Here is a 22358-nt window from a genome sequence, read left to right as displayed (position 1 = left end):
ATCAGTGTTTGTCATTTGACGTGTACATACATCAGTCTACTTAGACTTACACTTATAGTACTCTTGTTTTAATTCGTTTTGTCCCTTTTTTGTCCGACCGTTGCTTACCTCAAGACCACCTTCATGAATGGGGGAGGGCGCGAGTTGACGCATGCGCAGAAGATTAGCGGCGCTGCGGCGGAGGAGAAAAAGTTTCTCGCAGTTCCAGCTGCAGTATAGCAGACATCAGCTCAGTCTGCATTGATCATCAGACTCAGTTCAAAACCAGGATTACTGCCCACACAGGCTGAAGAAGGAATCTAGAAACATGCTGTTACAGCTCGCAGCCCTTCTAAGTAAGTTTCATTTTAATTTGGTTTGAGGCAAAGTCACATGAGGTTTTCCCAATTTTAACAGCCACAAAGCATGGGTTCTCAAACTTTAAGCAGTTATATTTTTGCAATTTATTTACTTCAAGTAATTTTACAAAATATATGTATACACCTTTGCACGTTCACCTGTGATTTATGTTTTGTTTTTATTACACTTAAATTATTATTTTTTTTTTTTAGGCTACCTTTTAATTAATATACTTGTATAATTAAATTTTAATTTAATTTCAACTAACTGCTATACAACCAGTTGAATCATATTTTGATAGCATATAGGCCAATTTATATTAATGTGGATATGTGTCTGTGTATGCTTATGTATGTATGAGTGTACTGTATGTATGAGTGTATGTTCCAAAGGGGGTTTTCGCAGAAGAACCATTTTGTGGTTCCTCAAATAACTTTTAAGTGAACTGTTCTTAAAAGAACCATGTTTTTTCTTAGTGTGGACAACATTTTAATAATCTGAAGAATAATTTCCAATATAAAGAACCTTTTTTGCAATGGCAAGATTCCATGGATGTTAAAGGTTATTCATGGAACCATAAATGCCATAAAGATCCTTTATTTTTTCGTGTATGTATGTTAAAATGGCACATTTAGCAGCCTGGCTGATATGTTGGTCTATCACCGCTCACTCTTTTGAGCTTTTCTAAAACTTAAAGGACCTTGAAAATACAAGCAAACAAAGTCCATATGATATTACGTTTCATTAGTACAATGCATATAAAAGTTTTTCTTCCACAAAGTTCTAGGGGCATGGGCTCTTGCGGATGTGCCTGAGCTGGGAGATGTTTGCACAGAGGGGAGCTGTTATCCTGCCACAGGAGATCTTCTCATTGGAAGAGCTGACCAACTCTCGGCCACCTCAACATGCGGACTCCATAAACCTGAGCCCTTTTGTATCGTCAGTCATTTGCAGGTAACCTATGTGCTGCATCTCAAAACCCTTTTGAATAAATGCAGATGTTTTGCTATTAAAAGTCTCAGAAACATTGACTTTGAATTATGAGCTAACATCATTCCAAAGTGGTGTAAATTATAAGGACTTAATTTTTCAGGTTGCAAAGATAAGCATTAATTTAATGTTAACGTCATGATGTCAATTGAAATATGTTCATTCGAAATGAAAACTGCACCCCTGTGGGCTCTATATTTGGCCTGATAATTATATTTCAATACCACAATTGAGGATTTATGTGTTTTATTTCTCCCAACACCCTTCGGGGCTTTTATCTGGAACATCTTCAGAAAGAGCTTTATTGCAGTCCTGTTATTTCATGTGGGTGTTTTTGGAACATGAAGTTATGTTTGTCTGTAGAGATTTGTTTCAGGATCTGTGACCTTTGAATGTCTAGACGACTTCCTTCTAGACAAAACGCCTTAAAATGTTTTACGTAGGTCCATTGAAAATGTTATGAGGGTCTTCTGAATCTTCAAAACTGCTACCTGCAGGTTTATAGAGGTTCATTGATGCTATGTTTGAGTTATAATCACTCATGTTACAACATAACAGAGAAAATTGCTTCTAAGTCTTGTCTCAAGACCCAAAATTTGCTTTAAACCATTGTATCAGTTCTTTTGATCACCAGTCTTCAGTTTACCTTCATCTCTTTACGTTTAATCATTTAGAGCTAGGTGGTGTCATCAAAGACAAACCTTTGCAGTGCAATATTTTGAGTTGGAGCTCATGGCATGCAGACAGTCATTAAAATGGTGGTGGTTATGTCATCCTTGCCTTGTGAGGTCAAATGGCGGTTATGAGGCGGAAGTAGACAGGAACTCATTTTAATGTGCTGGCCACAATTACAACTCCATACATGTCCCAACTTCAAGCTAATTACCGTCAAGAGAACTAAATTGCTTTAATAGGTTTTTAATGAAGAGAAAAATGTCCCAAAGCAACTCTTAACATCTGGAGAGCACATGAAACCAATGCTCTCTGTAGGTCATCAGACTTTGAAAAATCTGTGTAATGTAAATCAGACCAAGTGGGTTGACTTGCTTTGGTATCTCGGAGACCTTTACAGTCAGTCATTCATTTCATTTGGAGAACTTCTTGTGTCACAAGAATGCAATTGACATTATCTGGTTTTCCCACCCCCTCTATCACAGGAAGAGAAGAAGTGCTTTGTGTGCGATTCCAGGGAGACCTACGATGAGAGTATGCACCAAGTAACCAGCCACGGAATTGAAAATGTTGTGACTACATTTGCTCTGAACCGCCTCAAGACTTGGTGGCAGTCGGAAAATGGTGAGTTGAGCTGTGACTCCAAACAAGACAATTGCTCATCTTTTTTCCTTTTCAGTACCAATGTTCAGTACCATTTGAAGTGTTTTACACAGTCAAGAGGGGCTTTCGCACCGGATAGTTCTAGGAACTTAGTTCTAGGACAGGGTTTCTAGTTCTAGGAACTAAGGCTCTGTTTACACGAGAACGCTCGCGGGTGAAAACGTAAAAATATTTTATCAGATGTGCCTTTCGTTTAGACGGCGACGGCGTTTTCGGGGCTTAAAAACGCAAAAAAGTGAAACCACCCTCCTGAGTGGAAATCTTAAAAACACTCCACCGTCGCGTTTCCATCTAAACGGTAAACACGCAAAAGTTTGCTAGACAGTGAAGGCACCGATCAGTGCTTCACATTGCCACCTAGCCGCCTGGAGTGCATACTACATTGAATTTTACACACTTTTGCGTCACCATATGCACGCAGATTTCCCCCCGATGACGCTCGTCTAAACGCAGAATAAAAAGTGATCACTTTTGCGTTTTCTCTTCAGATCGTTTCCGTGTAAACGTAGCCTTAGTTCTAGGACAGGGTTTACCCTGATCAAACACACCTAGCTGTGAGTTTCTAGTGATCCTGAAGACATTGATTAGCTTGCTCAGGTGTGTTTGATCAGGGTCGGAGCTAAACTGTGCAGGACAGTGGCCCTCCAGGACCTAGTTTGAGAAACCCTGTTCTTGGAACTAACCACCAGGGTTGTTCCCCAAGAACTAATGGTTCCCATAGGAACCTTTTCCTGTTGCATTCGCACCGCCAGTAGGAACTCTGAAGTGACGTAAGTCTCAGCAAACAAACAGTGCTTGCATTCTCCGTGTTCATTAGGTTACGATCTGACCAACAGTCCTGTCTAATACGTTATTAGATAGAACTTTTATACATAAAAGTAGACAGTATATGAAAAGTTATAAGCGTATGCCACGTGGTTGATATCCAGTGTTTTGCTAGCTGAGCAGAAATACATGATCATGTTTCGCTTGGTCCCTTCAAAGTTGCGTTGGATTTTCTCCTTAGCGTAAAGGTTAAGAGGCCCATCTATCAATGTTTTCCATGTTCGTAGACTTAGTTTCTGGAGTAAATATATAGGCTATAATCTGTGTGTTTACATGGCTTTTTTTTTTAAATGGCGTGTGCTGGTGTTTCACGTGCTTTCGGCCAATCCGCGAACACGCCGACGTCCAGGTACTTCCGCCAATCCTCCGGTGCGAAAGCCCCTAAAGTATGAAAGCTTTCCTGTAGCTCAGTGGTAAGAGCATTGCGTTAATAACGCAAGGTTGTGGGTTCGATCCCAGGGGATTGCACATACCTATGTATAAATGTATAGGATAATACAATGTAAGTCGCTTTGGATAAAAGCGTCTGCCAAATGCATAAATGTAAATGTAAATGTAAATGAAAGACTACACTATCCGTATAGTTCTCATGGGAACATAAGAAGGCAGTGAAACACTTATTATAGGGAACTCTCTCTCATTAGTGTGTCCGTTAGTTCCCCTATAATCAGACCAATGGAAGCACTAACAACTTCAAAGCAGTTGTGTAATTGCTGACCAGTTAAGGTGATGACCCGTCTTTAAAGTGTGGAATGACAACTCTTTTTTTTCCCTTGGGAAAGAGTTTTCTTCCTGCTGATAGTGTTGAAAGAACATTTCACTCATAAATGTTATACTTGTTTGAAACAGCGTGAGATAAATGTCACAATTTGTTTTTTTTATTATCAAATTTATTCTTATAATGTACTAATATATAATTATATATATATATAGTCAACTAAATCAAAGTCATCTGACTCGACCAATATGCTGAAAAAACATAACAAAGGAAATATCTTAGAGAGGACAGACACTCAACAGACCAGTAATTCAGTAAGTCTCTTAAAGGTGCAGTGTGTGATTTTTAGTGACATTTAGTGGTGAGGTTGCGAATCGTGACCAACAGAAGTTACGATGGCCGACAGGAAAAGATGTCGTCGTCTGAGACAGCAGAGAGTAGCCAGTTAAGCAATGAGGTTTCTTTACAAAGATTAAGTAAGAAATTAGGTTTACTTAAAGGGATAGTTCACCCAAAAATGAAAATTAGCCCATGATTTACTCACCCTAAAGCCATCCTAGGTGTATATGACATTCTTCTTTCAGACGAATACAATCTGAGTTATATAAAAAAATGTCCTGGCTCGTCCAAGCTTGATAATGGGAGTGAATGGGTGTTTGTCTTTGGAAGACAATTAAAGTGCATCTATTCATGATTAAAGTGCTCGACACGGCTCTGCGGGGGTTAATAAAGGTCTGCACTTTGAAACCTGTTTTCAAAAGTTTGCATTTTTAGGCCCCCGAATCGTTGTCGTGTAAATGAAAGGCCAAAACGCATAAAAAGTTTTCCATTTTCAGTTGAAAACAATGTTGTGTAAACAGCCCCTAAGACAAGTATATTTTACCTGGGCACTCTCCCATTATTCTACGCCCAATGAATACACTCAGATGAGTTACGAAACATCTTTAGCCAAAAGGAGAAGGTTCCGCTGTTTCAAGCTGTTAGAATGTACAGTTTCTACAAGCCATATGTTCCTCAATTACATGAACAGACAGAGGAAATGGAAATCCAGAGATTTACTGGTTATTGCAGTGGAGGAGTGTGAAATGTAGCGAGACAGGAAACAAGGGACCATGAATGCAACTAGAGAAGCCTGTGAATGCATGGTTTAGGAGAGTATGTAGGAGGACAGAGAAATACTTACCCATGAGAAATACAGCTGCCAACTGGACCAAAGGCCTGGGAATACCAGGGGGGAAATTTAATTAAAGATATGACTCTGTTTATTCTTATTTTTGATGTGTATAGACCCTCAAAGCACTTTACCAATAAAAAAGCAGTGTAAGTATAGAGCAGCAGAGTTCTGAAGTACTATTAGAGCAATTGGGCATTGCTTTTTAATGTACAAGCTGCAGATGTTCCTGGTGAAATTGTGTAATTTGTACTGAAACTAAGTATAACTCCTATTTTTTTTTATTTAGTTACTCCAAAACAGAGCTTCAAATTAGTGAACCAACTTTAGGAAGCTGATGAGGAGAGCTAATAAGCATGACCTCAGTCTTGAAACAGAAAAATGTGGGTCATCCATATTTTTATCTCAAAAATGCAGTTTTGACCAGGTTTAGAGTGGATATACTGTAAATCTGAGTATTGTCTGCGTAAAATTGATAATTAAGCCTGAGTGAACTTAAGAGCAATCCAAAAGAAATATGCTAAAATAAATGCTAAAAAGTAAGGGGCCTATAATTGAACCCTGAGGGACACCAGCAGGGACAGAGCAAATCTCAGACCTGAAACCACTTTAAAAACTGGAAAGAATGGAAATGTTCTTAATGGAACCATAGAGGCCAATAAAGAACCTTTTTTTTTTTTTTGAGTGATATCTGGCAGTTAACAAATGGAAGTGCATTAATAATTGTGGAGAAATACAACCCTTTGACTGGACTCTCTTTCTTGATGTCTTTTTCCTCTTTCTCAGGCCTGGAGAACGTCACAATCCAGTTGAACCTTGAGGCAGAGTTCCACTTCACCCACCTCATCATGACCTTTAAAGTAAGTGCTTAGGGGACACAGGCAGTTGGTGATGTGCGTTTAGGGGGAAGGTGTCGCCACAGCCCCGGGCTGAGGTGAGATTTGTGGTCGTTAAGAGAGAATGTGGGAAGGTAAGGGGGGTGGATGTGGATTTTGCTGGCAGGAGGGGAAGTGTTGCTCAGTGTGTGGGAGCCGTGGGAGGTCTGGGATAAACCCAGCTGTGCAGCCGACTGGGACTGATGGAATGCTTCAGCTAAAGATTACATTTCGGCATGATCTCACTTCAGCAATACAGTTAAAAGATATCAGAGAGCACAGATTAAACAACTGGCTTCAAGAGAACAATAGTGTTCATGTGATGTTCATTGCAAAGATTGTTGTGAAATGGCTCTGAACAAGACACAAGTCACTGTTTTTTGATATAATATATAATAATATCCAATTCCATGTTTCTAACAGTACAATGTCTTGCCTTTTAACATTATATCTTAAAAAATCAAAACCAAAAACAATAAATAAACAGCAAATTATTACAAATTATGAAACTAGTGATGATATCAGGGTTATTATTGTTAACTAAAACCATAAAATACATTTTGTTTCTTAAAATAATTGTTTAATATAATAAAATTAAATATAAAAAAGCATACTTGTTTTAGTTCAGCTTATTTTGGTTTAGTTTTACTTGAAGTACCAAAATAACACTAAATAAACTAATAAAAAATAACAAACACATGACAAAATTCTTAAAACTTGATTTAAAAAAAAAAAAGATTATAATCTAATTCAAAACATTAACAAAAAATTAAATAGTATATCAGTCATTATAAAACAACACTGCGACATATATCGCTACCATATTGGTCAATATAATTTTTCTGGGTAATTTAATAGCACTTCAATTTAATCCTTATCCACTTTAAAAATAAGTATCCATTTTTAAATGATGCATTGTAATGAGATGCCTAAATTTACTTGTAGCATTTAAAATGACTTATTTTAACTTTACTGTTATTTTTAATGTCATCCATTTATTAGTTATTGGCCATAACATGAATTTAATTATCAGCTTATTGTATAGGTCAGAATATTCCTTTAAAAAACTATTATAATAAATGTCATGTTTTGGCATGATTTAGTGGGATGAAAACTTCAAAGCTGCACTTTAATACACTGTAATTTTCATGCTAATCAACTACAAAGTAGTTACAAAATAGATAACAATTTTAAGGTGACATAGATACATGTTACATGCACTTACTATAGTAATACCTAATAAATTATGCATAATTACAATCAACTAACCCTAACCGTAACCCTAAGTACATGTAGTTCATTAATATTACTAATTTGTGTAAATACCCTGTAACAGCTTCACCTTAAAATAAAGTGTAACCAAAAAATAAGTATAGATATTATGTAAGGATCAATCCTGATGATACGGGATATCATCAATATTGGAAGTATTGATCCCAAGCTTGCTATGTCCTATTGTGCTCTCTCTCTCTATAGACATTTCGACCGGCTGCCATGGTGATCGAGCGTTCTTCGGACTTTGGCAAGACTTGGCAAGTGTACCGTTACTTTGCTTATGACTGCGAATCAGCCTTCCCCTTCGTCTCTCAAGGACCCATGGCCAAAGTGGATGATGTTATCTGCGATTCTCGCTACTCTGACATTGAACCCTCAACTGAGGGCGAGGTGAGCGTCTGGAAATGTACTGCACTTCTGGTGAATACTTCCTTAAATACTGGATTTTTCATTGACTCTTGTTCCTTTTGGTTCTGAAGGTCATCTTTAGGGTTTTGGATCCAGTCTTCAGGATTGATGATCCCTACAGCCCCAGAATCCAAAGTAAGGACACAAAACGAAACACAAGCAGTGGCCTTTTCTTTAAAAAAACATACATCTTTGTCATTAAGACCAACCAAATGGTTGTATTTCTAACTTCTTGCTTTCTATAATTTACGTTTCCCTTCTATAGACATGTTAAAGATCACTAATCTGAGAGTGAAGTTCACTAGGCTGCACACTCTCGGGGACAACCTTCTGGACTCACGTATAGAGATCAAGGAGAAGTACTACTACTCAGTCTATGACATGGTGGTCAGAGGAAACTGTTTTTGCTATGGACACGCATCTGAATGCGCCCCCGTCGATGGAGCTGAAGAGGCCATGGAGGGCATGGTATGTAGTTTTATCAAGCCATGCAAAAGCCATTTGTTATTGTAATTTAAAGCACCCCTATTATGCTATTTTAAAGGCTCCTAGTTTTGTTTTAAAGGTCTCCTACAATAGGTTTACATGCACCCAAGGTCAAAAACACTTAAATTTTCTCATAATATACATTGTAGCATCAACTCTTTTCTCAGAGTGTCTTTAACAGTTCAATAAAGGATTCTGTCTCTCTAAACCCCTCCTTTCTGAGAACCTACTTTCTGCTTTAATTGGTCAGATGGGCCATTCTGTTGTGATTGGTCTACTCTGCTTTAATTGGTCAGATGGCCCATTCTGTTGTGATTGGTCTACTCTGCTTTAATTGGTCAGATGGCCCATTCTGTTGTGATCGGTCTACTCTGCTTTAATTGGTCAGATGGCCCATTCTGTTGTGATTGGTCTACTCTGCTTTAATTGGTCAGATGGCCCAGTCTGTTGGGATCGGTCTACTCTGCTTTAATTGGTCAGATGGCCTATTCTGTTGTGATTGGTCTACTCTGCTTTAATTGGTCAGATGGCCCAGTCTGTTGTGATTGGTTTACTCTGCTCTGATTGGTCAGATGGCCCAGTCTGTTGTGATTGGTCTACTCTGCTCTGATTGGTCAGATGGCCCAGTCTGTTGTGATTGGTCTACTCTGCTTTAATTGGTCAGATGGGCCATTCTGTTGTGATTGGTCTACTCTGCTTTAATTGGTCAGATGGCCCATTCTGTTGTGATTGGTCTACTCTGCTTTAATTGGTCAGATGGCCCAGTCTGTTGTGATCGGTCTACTCTGCTTTAATTGGTCAGATGGCCCAGTCTGTTGTGATTGGTCTACTCTGCTTTAATTGGTCAGATGGGCCATTCTGTTGTGATCGGTCTACTCTGCTTTAATTGGTCAGATGGCCCAGTCTGTTGTGATCGGTCTACTCTGCTTTAATTGGTCAGATGGCCTATTCTGTTGTGATTGGTCTACTCTGCTTTCATTGGTCAGATGGCCCAGTCTGTTGTGATTGGTTTACTCTGCTCTGATTGGTCAGATGGCCCAGTCTGTTGTGATTGGTCTACTCTGCTCTGATTGGTCAGATGGCTCTCACAGAGCGTGTTTTACTGTAAACATCGTCAACTGCCAAATTAGGGGACATCGCCCAACCCTACCAAACTCTTCAAGTCTCAGCTACAACTACAACAGTGTTTGAGGGTCAAAGTACACGTTGTTCGCGGGCAGCCAATGAAGACCATAGACTGAAATTATACAAATTTGTTTCAAACCTATGCAGGTTCGAGCTGGAAGTAACTGAAGACTCGTTTCAGGCAGTTCAGAAGCGGTTCTTTCTTTTGTGAGACAATAACTCCCCTTATCTGCACTTTGATCTTTGAAACTTTGCAAAACTTTTACATTCACGAACAGCTATATTACACACTAGATGAAAGGTAATATCCTAAAAAGCATAATAGGGGTGCGTTAAGTAAGTTATTGGTTTTAAATTTTTTTATAGTTCACTATTATTAGTTTTAGATTAAATTATATTTATATATTGTAATATTTATATTACTTATTGTTATATTTAATTGATTCTAATTGTGTTTTTGACTATTTTCAGTGTATTACTCCCAGCTCCATTTAACACTTTTTATCACATCACAAATGACAAGAAATTATGAAAATTGAATGCGGTATTATATGATAATGAATTGGAAATAAATACAGCAAATTTAAAAGGAACTAGTTTTTGATTTATGCCAAATGTTAATGCAGCAGACATTTTTGTGGCTTTTTTAACCTCTGGTTTGAATAAAACATCTCACACACATTTGTCACGGAAAGAAATCTTTTGAACTTCCATCACAGTCTGCTGCTAATTCAGTCTGGATCTGTTTCACATTAGCATGAAAGTATGTGGACCGCCTCGTGGTTTCATTATTGAATAGTTTACAGTGCAAATAATCATGTGGCAGAGTAAATGCACGCAGCGGGTCTTGTCGAGTGTCTTGTTTACAAACCTTTTTTGGATTTGTTTCATTTATGTTTGTAGTATGTGTTTTTGGGGTATTATATCAATGACTTTTAGAGACAAAAACAAAATAGGTTCCTGTTTAGTCTGCTGTCTCCTCTGTTTGCCATCTGTCTGAAATGCGTCTCAGTCTGAAGCTGCCCTTAAAAAAGTAATGAACTGAAAATACATCAAGATCTCAATCTCAGGAATTTTTTTTGAATTGAAGTGACCCTAGATTTTCTCCAGGTACGAAGCAGTTCTATGAAAACTCACATAGACTGTGTCTAGATCTGCGTATGTTCCAGAGCTGGAGTTTGTTTAATATAGACCAGATGCATCCAGTATAAACATCTCCTGTTGCCATCTGGTTTGGGGACGGATTTGTATGTTCTGAGCAACTGCATCTTTTATCTAAGTTTTTGTTGTAAGAAGAAGCTTTTCACAAAACATTTCAGGGTCTGAGTTAGAAGTTGTCTCTCTCCAAATTTTTATCTTCTCTTCTGTTTATTTTTTTGGGTGCTTTTAAACATCCTATTCCAAATAGTATCAGTTTGATTAGAATTATTTAGAGTGTTTTGTTATTGGTTATCATTATTATGTCTGCTTTTGCCGTAGGTCCATGGCCATTGTATGTGTAATCATAACACCATGGGGCTGAACTGTGAGCGCTGTCAGGACTTCTACCATGACCTGCCTTGGAGGCCTGCAGAGGGACGTAACACCAACGCCTGTAAAAGTATGATGTTATGCTACATTATATCATGGGCCAATGAAATCGTGCAAATGTTTTGTCAAGATCTATTAATTTCTCAAAAAATAACTTTCTATGACACAACAAGGTTAGTTCAGGTAATACAATGTAATGTGGTTTAAACCCAAAAACGTAATATTTATGAGTTATCAATGAAATATATATATATTAGTTATATATATATATATTGTTACTGCATTATAGTTTCTAAATATCGTTATCATAATTATTTGTTATATCATTGTTTTTACATGACAGTTTCTAAACAACATTGATGTTCTTTTTGTTGTACCATTGTTACTGCATTATAATTTCTCAAGCTGTTAAGATCTTAAGATTTTTTACAGTACTAACATGTTTTGTGAGATAATTATAACTCCTTAAAACCACAGTCGAAAATTACTGCAAAATGTAGTTTTGCAAGTTGCAACAAACATTGTTGTAGTTCTTTATTGCACAAATTTTATTGCATTAGTTTTTAAACAACACTGTAGTTCTCTGTTGTACACATTGTACTGCATTATAGCTTTTAAACAACAATGTTGTAGTTCTTTGTGGCACAAATTTTACTGCATTATAGCTTTTAAACAATATTGTTGTAGTTCTTTGTGGCACAAATTTTACTGCATTATAGCTTTTAAACAATATTGTTGTAGTTCTTTGTGGCACAAATTTTACTGCATTATAGCTTTTAAACAATATTGTTGTAGTTCTTTGTTGCACAAATTTTACTGCATTGTAGTTTGTTGCACAAGTGTTACTCTGCTATCTACCATTATCTCACTAACATTTTCTTGCTTCTTTTACAGAGTGTAACTGCAATCATCACTCTGATTCCTGTCATTTCGACATGGCCGTGTTTCAGGCCTCGGGTAACGTGAGCGGTGGTGTGTGCGACGGCTGCGAGCACAACACCATGGGTCACAAGTGCGAGCAGTGCAAGCCATTCTACTACCAACATCCGGAGAAAGACATCCGCGACCCCAACATCTGCGAGTGTACGTGTCCCCTCTCATTTCCTCTCCTGTCATGTCCTCTGAGCCCCCCCCCCCCCCCCCCCCCATTCATACAGCTACTTCTCCTCTACCTGTCTGGTCTAGTTTGTGATGTGATTCTGGTCCAGCTGTTTCTTTGTTTATCTCTGCTTGTGGAGATTTGGGGAGTATGAACACCTGGGCTTTGAAGTAGTCCATCACCACAGAGCTCCGCCCTTTTTCAAAGCACACGGGTCTAAGGTTTCACATTCCTCTTTTGTTGTGGTGACTGAGGTTTTTAGTGTGAACCCTTTGACCACAAAGCAGAAATGCGGTGTCAAAATAAATTTTTAACATTTCAAGTTGCATAAATTATCATTGTTTAATGCATTATGACCAAACATGTATTAACAAAAATACACCACCTGTCAAAAGTTTGGAATACTTAAGATTTTTTTTAAAAGAAGTCTCTTTTGCTCATCAAAGCTGCATTTATTTGATCAAAAATACAGTAAAAACAGTAATATTGTGAAATGTTAATAATACTGTTTAAAATGACTGTTTGTGAAATAACTGTTTTCTATTTGAATATATTGTAAAACTCAATATATTCAGTGTGACATGAAAGGAATAATTCTAATATACTGATTTGCTGCTCAAATATGATCAATTATTATTAGTGCTCTATTATTATAAATGGTTTTTATTATTATCCATGTTAAATTTGTTATGGAAACTGTAATATATTTTTTTCAGGATTCTTTGATGAATTGAAAGTAAGAAAAAAACAGCATTTATTTGAAACAGATCTTTTGTAACATTATAAATGTCTTTACTGACTTAAAATGGTTCATTGTTTGTTAATGCATTAATGTTAATTGTTAAATGTTACCAATAGATTGTTTGTAATAGACAGTTTTACCAAAATTACTTTTGAAAAACTGTACTATTATATTGAATGATTATATATAATTAAAATTTTCTTGTGCCTGCATTGTTATACCATAAGATCTAGCATGGCTTCGTTTGTTAGTTTTCTCAGCTGTCTACAGTTCCTCCCATTGTCTTTAAGTATGCTGTCTGAATTTCTTTTCCAGCCTGTAACTGTGATCCGGTCGGCTCTCTGAACGGCGGAGTTTGTGATCCGCTGACAGACGTGTCTCTCGGGCTGATTTCGGGTCAGTGCCGCTGTAAGCCTAATGTGGAAGGAGAGCGCTGTGACCAGTGCAAACAGGGCCATTACGGACTCAGCGACGACCCTCTGGGATGCCAGCGTAAGTCGACGCCTCACACAATAAAGCGACTAATCAGTCTAAATCCAAATCATTTGTCAATGGGAAAATAAGGTCTTCACGACTGTAAAGAAAGATATTCTTGTGTTGTTGTTACCCAGCATGCACGTGCAATGCTTTGGGGACAGTTCCAGGTGGAAGCCCATGCGATACGGACTCAGGAAACTGCTATTGTAAACGTCTGGTTACCGGAAGGAATTGTGACCAGTGTCTGGTGGGTGTTCTGCTTACTTTATGAGTCAATTCATATGTCTTTGCGCAATAAAACTGTAAATTATTTTATTTTAAAAACATAATATTTTACTTTTATGGTAAGTAATGTGACACTTGTAATAAAGCAATAAGCACCAAGACGCCCTGACTTACAGTGAACAGATAATTATTGTTAGGCATGACGCGGAGCAGCTTCACAGGGCTTATTGCTTTAAAGTATAACAAATATTTACTTAATATTTAGACGTAGTGGTGCAGTAATACTGATGTAATGAGGTCACAGGTGTATGTTTGTAGAGTAATTTACTACGGCTTTGAATATGGCTTAAACAATCTGAATCAAGGACCAGAACTACCTGTATACAAAAGTTTGTGCCAGTGCTTGGATTTGATTGGCTGGTCATTCATTATAATAGCACTTTTGCTCATGTAATATTGCTTAAAGGTGCAGTAAGCTATTTCAGAAAAACGCTGTTGAAAGTGGATCAGACCAAGCACCAAAACTCACTTGTAGCCAATCAGCAGTAAGGGGCGTGTCCACTCATGAGGGGGAGGGGCCTGTGCTGTTCATGAATTTGGGGGTGGAGCTATCAAGATAGGGGTGTGATCCTTTTGGGTAGGGACGTTTATATTTCTCAGCGATTCTCAGAAAATGCTTACTGCACCTTTAATTCTTTTACAGATTTCTATAATTTTGTTGTGCAAAAATGTGATCTCTTGCCTAGTTTAAGAACTGCTGTTTACATTTTGCTTCTTGTGAGGTCTGTCTGTTGAAATGTTCTTTTAACAAGGCTCTCTCTCTCTCTCTCTCTCTCTCTCTCTCTCTCTCTCTCTCTCTCTCTCTCTCTCTCTCTCATAGCCTCAGCACTGGGGTCTCAGTAACGATATGGAAGGCTGCAGACCATGTGACTGTGATCATGGTGGTGCAATCAACAACCAGTGAGTAAAACTACTCCTTCTTACGAAGTTCTTCTTTCTGCCTGAAAAAAAGTCTGTCCTTAAAAAGTAGAATCCGAATTTTAGGCCTTAAAATGTCTAAAATACGACTGGTTATTGATTAAATTATGTAGTTAACGTTACTTTTAAATTGTTCTTAACTAAACGCTTTTTGGGAAATGTTTTTTAAACGTATTTTTTGGGCGTATTTTACTACTCTGCAAACTGTGCGGCTCAGACAGAATTTATTATATTTTTTCAGAATTTATTTAGCATGCCCAGGAAGTTTGTCGTAATGTGGTGTTTATTTTATTTTATTTTATTTTATTTTAATCAATTTCTTGGTTACACAGTTCTGTATTGTCATATTCAGTTGAATGTTCATGTGGAATGTGAATAAATTCTGGGACTTTCCATACTTTTTTTCTACGTGAAAGGACGTGAGAGGTCTTAAATTACATTCATAATGGTCTTAAAACGTCTTAAATTTACTTTGTCGAAAACTGCAGAAACCACTCACATATTCTTCAAAAAAACGTACTTTCTACTCCTACTGCACTGTCCTTCTAACAAGTTGTATCAGCCTGTTGAGAAACTACTGGCAGGAGGCCTGAAAAAGCAATGAAAAATAATGTTTTTTAGTCCCAGATTAAGCCCTGAACTGGCAATATCGTCCAATAAGAAAACTCCATTTACATAAATTACAAAGGCAGGCTTTAACCGCAGTCCAACAATCAGTTGGGTGCCATTCCTCACAGGTTTTGTATCTTGACTATGTGTGCGTGTCAGCGTGGAATATTTCCTCCTGAGCTATTTTTCTCAAGACCATTCAGACGAACCACCTAAACCTCTTAACCTCTCATTTCCCAGTTGTTCTCCTGAAACTGGCCAGTGTCAGTGTCGCGAGCACATGTTTGGCAGGCGCTGCGACCAGGTGGAATCTGGTTTTTACTTCATCGCTCTGGACCACTACACTTATGAAGCAGAGGACGCCAAATTTGGACCAGTAGGTGTCTTCATTATTCCCATTTATCAAAGTCCTCGTTTGACCCAATGGTTGACCCAATTATCTCTCCGTCTCTCTGCAGGGTGTGACCGTTGTCCCGAGAACACACCCTCAGGACAGATCCCCTACTTGGACTGGCATTGGTTTTGTGAATGTTCCTGAAGGTGCCTATCTTGAATTCAGCATTGACAACATTCCTCACTCAATGGAGTATGACATCATCATCCGATATGAACCTCAGGTGACTTCCTCTACTAATCTTCAAGAGTCAAATGTCAATACGAGTATTATCCAGTGTAATTAATATGATGCAATTGTAGTTCTGACTGAAGTCAGCTGGGACATGTTTCATCAGTCCTCTCTTGAGTTCAAGGGTAAGCAGGCATCTTCAGCAGACATACATCATTACATCATCTTTTTGCCCTTTCATGGTCTGTAGCTGCCAGAGCAGTGGGAAGAAGTGTTGATGACTGTCATCAGGCCTCTCGTCATTACCGCCGACAGCCGCTGTGCCAACACAATGCCCGATGATGACAACCAGATGGTGTCTCTGCATCCTGGATCCAGGTATGTGCCACGCTTGAAATCACGTACTGTTTGAGTAGGTTCACTTGAGCTGAGTTTACTTTGCGACCGTTAAATAAGTATATTCTATATAGTATGAATTTGGAGAGTATGAATGAAATTCATCCACCATGTTGTTACTGTCATGTGACCTATGGCGTCAGTTGCGTCGCTTCACTTCCATTCACAAATCCTGTCCCGTGGCCTCATGGAATAGTAAAGTGTCCATGGAATGTGCACTTCAGAATCTCGACAGAAGTAGTAGGTCATCCATGTACTATTTGCCAGCTATTTTTTGACTGCTATGTATTTGGACATACTACTCTGTTGGCGTAGTTTTTTCACATACTATATAGTAGGGAAGTATTCGATTTCTGATGCATTGTGAGAGAAGAAAGAAAAACCACCTGATGCACATTTGCTTTCATCACCACAACAATAATGACAGACCAGCTCTGTGCTGCGTAACTAGTGTGCTTCCTACATAGGAAGTATTTCAAGTCATAATACTGTAGATTTGCTCCTGATGCAAAGGCTGCAGGGTTATTATGGTTAACTTCAACTAAAATGATTAAAAACACTTTTGGTCATTGAAATAAAGCCAAAATAAAATAAACATATTAGATGAAAAACTTAGAAATGTTGCTTTGACAGCTAACTGAAATAACTTTAAGCTGAAGCACTAAAATTACTAACTGAAAATAAATAGAAACTAAACCTAAATAGTAATATTAACAACAAAAAACAAAAACAAATACAAATTGACAACTGAAAATATAAAATAAAAGCTTAATAAAAATACACATTAAAAACTATACTAGTATATAAACAATAATAAAATAACACTGAAAGGATGTTGCTTATGGTAATAAGCAACATTATGCTTATTTTGACCAAATTAAAATTAAGGCAGGATTTCATGTTGTCACGGGTGGTTGCAGGAAGGCAGACGAAGACTAAGATTACAGTTCCAACACAAAGTTGAAATAATAACAGGCAGAGCAACATACACTATAAACGTAAACGTGAAGAACTTAAGTAGTGACAAGATTATTAATCAAACACAGCTGAACTCAACTAACTAATAATGACAGTGACCATAGCAACTAGGAAGTGCGGGAAGACAAACAAAGAAAAACAGGAACTGAGGAAAAACAAACTAAAAGTCCATGAACTGAGCTAAACTGAACATAAATGTGACGCAAGTTTCCTTTACATAGAATGCAATGCCACAAATCCATAGAAATGTTGATTATAGATATATTTATTTAATACAAAACCTAATAATAAATAGAACAAAAAATAGTTACATCTAATTAAAACTCAAGATTCATGTGCAATCATTTGTTTATGCTTATTTAAGTATCACGCTGTTAGCTTAGCAACATGCTAATGTAAAACTCCCTTGAAATCAATTGTGAGCTGAGTCTGTTTGTGTAACACAGAGTTCCTTGCCTATGTAGAACATCCCAAATCAGTCATTATGAGGTGTCACTTCAGTTAGGTTTAGTTTAGTTTATAGTTAGGGTGCTGCTTGAAGGTGCAACCCCATTGGCGAAATTTAGGCAAAAAAAGTTTTATTGTCTGTTGTCAAGTTTAGCAGCTCACTAGGTTTTGGAAGCCAATGTCTTTGAGTGTTGAGAAATTGAATTGTCTTGGTTTTACCCATCAGGTATGTGGTGCTGCCCAGGCCTGTGTGTTTTGAAGAGGGCTTGAACTACACCGTGCGCTTGAGTCTGTCTCTATACTCGGCTCTCAGCGATATGCAGTCGCCATACACGCTCATCGACTCGGTAAGCTTTACCCTCAAAACAGACAGGCTCAATTGCATTGGAACCCTCAAATGCTGATCGTTCGATTTCGATCCTTGCCCTCAGATCGTCCTCATGCCACACTGCAAAAACCTGGATATTTTCTCTGGCTCTGGATCAGAGGCTGGGGACTTGGTGACCAACAGCGCCTGGGAAACCTTCCAGCGCTACCGCTGTTTGGAGAACAGCCAAGCTGTGGTGAAAACCCCCATGACCGACATCTGCAGAAATTACATCTTCAGTGTGTCGGCTCTTCTGCACCAGGGAGTTAAAGGTACACAATCTACACAAATTCAAATTATTAGTTATGTTTGCTAAGAATTTCTCTCAGAAAATAAAAAAAAATCTAGTTCTACACTATAAAAAAGTTGCTGCCTTGAACATTTAAGTTGATTGTACTTAAAAATGTAAGTAATATCAACTTAAATTACATTAAACTGACTTGAAATGAGTTGAGTTATGTATAACTTTTAAAAAAGGTGCTTAACTTATTTTGTAAATGTAAAAACAAATGTTGTCTCAACTTATTTATCATAATTTTTACACTGTGGCATTTCGACTTGATCTGTTGTTTATAGTGCACACACGTACAGATGCTCACTCTGTCATCATCGCATGAGATTGGCTCCATTCTCTAACCACATAAGCATCCCCTTTTCCCTTTATGATAGACGTGCCAGTCTTCATTCTGTCATCATTCATTCAGCTTTCATTTTCCTCCATCAGCGGAGGTGCTTTCCTGCCTCGTGTCAGAGCTTGTAATGGGGCCTCAGGCATAATTATACTGCCTTACATGCTTCCTGTCTGAGACTTTACAATTTCATCGACTGTCAGGGCAAGAAGAAAAGCAAAAGACATGGCTAGAGGCATAAATCAGAACAAAAGCTTTGCTGACTATAAATATCGGTGTGAAAACGTTCACCTCCACATGACAAAATCAAACATATCAAAACACAGTACTACTAGAAAGATGTGTTCGTCATACTTTAAGATGCTTTGAAACTGTAACTTGTCAAGCTTCATGCGATACTTAATGTAAAATCCACAGTCAAACTCCTTTCTAGGAAAAGTAAGCTACAGTTCAAGGCTACACTTTAATAAATAGATACCTTGAAGCTATTTAAAGAGACAATCTTTTTAAATATATAACCGATCTGATGATAAATCTGATGATATCATTTAACCAGAGCAGTATATTACACAGAATGGCAAATTAATGGTAGTTTTTGAATAAACAGTATCAAGTATGGCGACTACATTAAACTTGAATAGACAAATTTACACCAATTGTAACAAATAAAACTGTTTTAATATTGTATCCGATTTATTTATTTAGCAGGAAAAATGGTGTTACAGTTTCTGAGATAAATTAATTCAGATTTTAAATTTTTTAATAAAAAAGAAAAGAAAATGAAAACTAATTTATTTTTAAACCTAGATGTTTAATGTGTTTTAGTTTTTGTACCAAACATGTAATCTACCTGGCAAAAATTTTAAATTAAAAATTAAAAAGCCATTTTAGAGCAAATACATAAATCTAGAGATATATTGCATATCATCAAAAGATCATAAAACTGAGATTTTCTTTTTTTATATATCGTCTGACATTCTAGAAGGTGTTTGTGCCTCAATTTGCTGGACTGTAAATCTCCACTTGGCATAAAAGCCATCGACTTTGCATCTTCTGGCACTACAAGTGCAGCTTGTTACTAGAAAAGCTACACTATTTTTTTAAGCAAAACTACTGTCACGCTAATATGAAAAAGTGGTTATATTTGTGGTGTTGCTACTTTTCTCCTCAGTGTCTCATTATTACTGCTTTAGCAATCCTCTAGTACTGAAGCTTGGTTTAAAGAACTAGAACATTTTTCTTACAGACTCTTTTGGCCTGCACTTCTCAAAAAGTCCCCTGGATTTTTCAGGTCTTTCATGGTGTCATGACATGCCAAGTCACTAAACAAGCATTTTTATGCAGGCTATTTTAACTCAGAACCTCTGAGGTGTCGAGTTTAACTTCGGTCGCCATGATTTTGCCAAGTAAGACATGTTCCTGGATCAACATATTTTGTTAATCCTGGAACAACATTCCTGTCCGAAAATGTAGTCCTAACCCTATCCCTACCGCTACCCATAACTTATCCCTAAAATCAGAGGGAAATGATAGGTGAATAACACTGATGTAGAAGCACCTAACCCTGGTTGTAAGCCTTTACTTGACATAAACTGTAAAACTATCTCTCATATTTGATTGGTTGATTGGAATGTTGTTCCTGGATCCAAGGATGTTGATGCCTGAACATGTTCTACTTTGTAAACCCATGTTCACCTTTAACTTTGGTGAATTATCTCAGTGTGATTTATGAGGTGTGCACATCCACCAGAGAGAATGGATAACAAAACTAATATCCAATTAAGAAAAAATGCTTAAATATCAGAAAAAAATTATTGGTCGATCTCAAAAAATGCAGAGAAAATATGGATAACTCAGTGAAAAAGAAAATTAATTAGAAAGAAAATGCTCAAACAGATAAATTCAATTCTGTCAATATTGCTAATATTGAATATGTTTCTCTTCTCTCAGCCTGCCAGTGTGACCCGCAGGGCTCTCTCAGCACTGTTTGTGACCCCAGCGGTGGGCAGTGCCAGTGTCGCCCCAACGTGGTTGGCAGGAACTGCGACAAGTGCGCCCCGTCTACCTTCCTTTTTGGGCCGCAAGGCTGCAGGCGTAAGTACAACTTGCCAGTGGACTCTTTTCACATTTATGGGGTTTGTCATAGTTGAGTAAAGTACAGTGGTGAACGGAAAGTGCAACAAATATATTTTTTGCGTTCCTATTTTCCTATTTTTCTCATTCGCTTGAATATTGCTTGTATTAAGCATCATTTTAGTCATTCCCACAGGTTCTGCGCTCACAGCATAAGCACACGCACCACTGATCTATTAAGTGGCGCTCTCATAAAGCCGTCTCTCAAACAGCTCACGAGTACCAAATTAACTTATTTTTTGTGACTTATTGCACTTAAACTGTCAAATACATACAAAATTATGTCAAAAAGCCAGTCTCGCCGAGTATTCAGGGAAATGCAGTCAGTTTTGGAACGTAAATAGTTGAGAGAAAACCCATGCTGTGTAACAGTATATTGGATGAGTGCATAAACTCTTAAAGTGACAGCAGCCTAATAAACCTGCTGCAAAAATCACTCGCTGCTCTTGACTGAATCACTTTTGTAACTTTAATTGTAAACATTAACCTGTATTTAATTTTAACAACGAAAACTATCCAGTGTTATTTTACATTTGATTACTTTTATTTCTGTAGTATTTCATACCTGAATACTGTTACCTGAAAAACGTAAAGCAATGTTTATTTCATTTGTCTCTTTATTCTATTGTATTTATTTGTGCTATCTTTTGCAATTTGTTTATTTGTTCTTATTTTATTACTTGTCTTTTTTTCTTCTTTTTTTTCAATGATTCACATAAAGCTTCCCTGTGCTGTGTGTAAGCTATAGCAACAAAATTACCCAAATTATCAAATAATTATGATATAATAACAAATGATCTGTATGGCGGTATATATGTGAGAACACTAGTCTATAATATAGATTGCACCATTTATAGACGATTCCTGAAATGTCTTTCACAAGTTTAATTCTGTTCTCTTGTTATTTAGCATGTGACTGCAGTCCTGAAGGGTCTGTCCACTCTTTCTGCCACGAGGCCACGGGTCAGTGTGAATGTATTCCCGGAGCGTATGGGCGGCAGTGTGAGCGCTGTCTGCCTGGACACTGGGGTTTCCCTAACTGTCGCCGCTGCACTTGCAATGGCCACGCTGAGCAGTGTGACCCGCACACCGGACAGTGTCTGTCCTGCAGGGACCACACCAGTGGCCACAACTGCGAGAGGTTAGATACTGTTTTCTTTGTTCAACATTATAGGTTGAAATAAAGGCTTTTACTCATCAAATCACTTCCGCAAATAAAAGGTGTTTGAACGGCTACTATGGTGACCCTGTCCTGGGCTCTGGAGACCACTGCCGCCCCTGCATGTGTCCCGACGGTCCCGGCAGCGGCCGACAGTTCTCCGGCGCTTGTTATAAGAGCCTCGATTCCAACCAGGTGTTCTGTGTCTGCAACCAGGGACATAAAGGTAAACGCCACACATCTTACTTGATTTATAACAGTATCTGTCATCATGACACACGCTAGAACTTGTCATGTAAGTTTAGAATCTTCCAGATTTTTTATGTTTTTGAAAGAAGTCTCTTCTGCTCACTCAATGCAGAATCAAGTCTCTTCTGCTCACTTAATCAAGAATACAGTTAAACAGTAACATTGTGAAATATTATTACCCTTTAAAATAACTGATGATAATATGAAATGTTTCTTGTGCCACAAATC

The 22358-nt window shown here is 37.7% G+C and overlaps 1 protein-coding gene across 1 annotated transcript in view; it reads left to right on the top strand.

The window, feature by feature from the left end:
- The first annotated feature begins 162 nt into the window (after positions 1 to 162).
- The window catches only part of lamb1a (laminin, beta 1a), a 42473-nt gene continuing 20277 nt past the window's right edge, over positions 163 to 22358 (top strand). Inside the window, exons 1-20 of the mRNA XM_082159984.1 lie at positions 163 to 335; positions 1121 to 1293; positions 2487 to 2625; positions 6165 to 6238; positions 7730 to 7918; positions 8008 to 8071; positions 8202 to 8404; positions 11027 to 11147; positions 11972 to 12160; positions 13234 to 13410; positions 13530 to 13642; positions 14501 to 14580; positions 15448 to 15583; positions 15666 to 15824; positions 16023 to 16150; positions 17820 to 17940; positions 18025 to 18232; positions 20540 to 20683; positions 21632 to 21863; positions 21944 to 22107. Of these exons, the coding sequence (XP_082016110.1) occupies positions 308 to 335; positions 1121 to 1293; positions 2487 to 2625; positions 6165 to 6238; positions 7730 to 7918; positions 8008 to 8071; positions 8202 to 8404; positions 11027 to 11147; positions 11972 to 12160; positions 13234 to 13410; positions 13530 to 13642; positions 14501 to 14580; positions 15448 to 15583; positions 15666 to 15824; positions 16023 to 16150; positions 17820 to 17940; positions 18025 to 18232; positions 20540 to 20683; positions 21632 to 21863; positions 21944 to 22107 (2842 nt within the window). The 5' untranslated portion in view covers positions 163 to 307. The remainder of the gene's footprint in view (positions 336 to 1120; positions 1294 to 2486; positions 2626 to 6164; positions 6239 to 7729; positions 7919 to 8007; positions 8072 to 8201; positions 8405 to 11026; positions 11148 to 11971; positions 12161 to 13233; positions 13411 to 13529; positions 13643 to 14500; positions 14581 to 15447; positions 15584 to 15665; positions 15825 to 16022; positions 16151 to 17819; positions 17941 to 18024; positions 18233 to 20539; positions 20684 to 21631; positions 21864 to 21943; positions 22108 to 22358) is intronic.

The sequence above is a fragment of the Leuciscus leuciscus genome, assembly GCF_965113295.1.
Source record: "Leuciscus leuciscus genome assembly, chromosome: 25".
NCBI lineage: Eukaryota > Metazoa > Chordata > Actinopteri > Cypriniformes > Leuciscidae > Leuciscus > Leuciscus leuciscus.
This window is presented reverse-complemented; position numbering and strand designations above follow the sequence as displayed.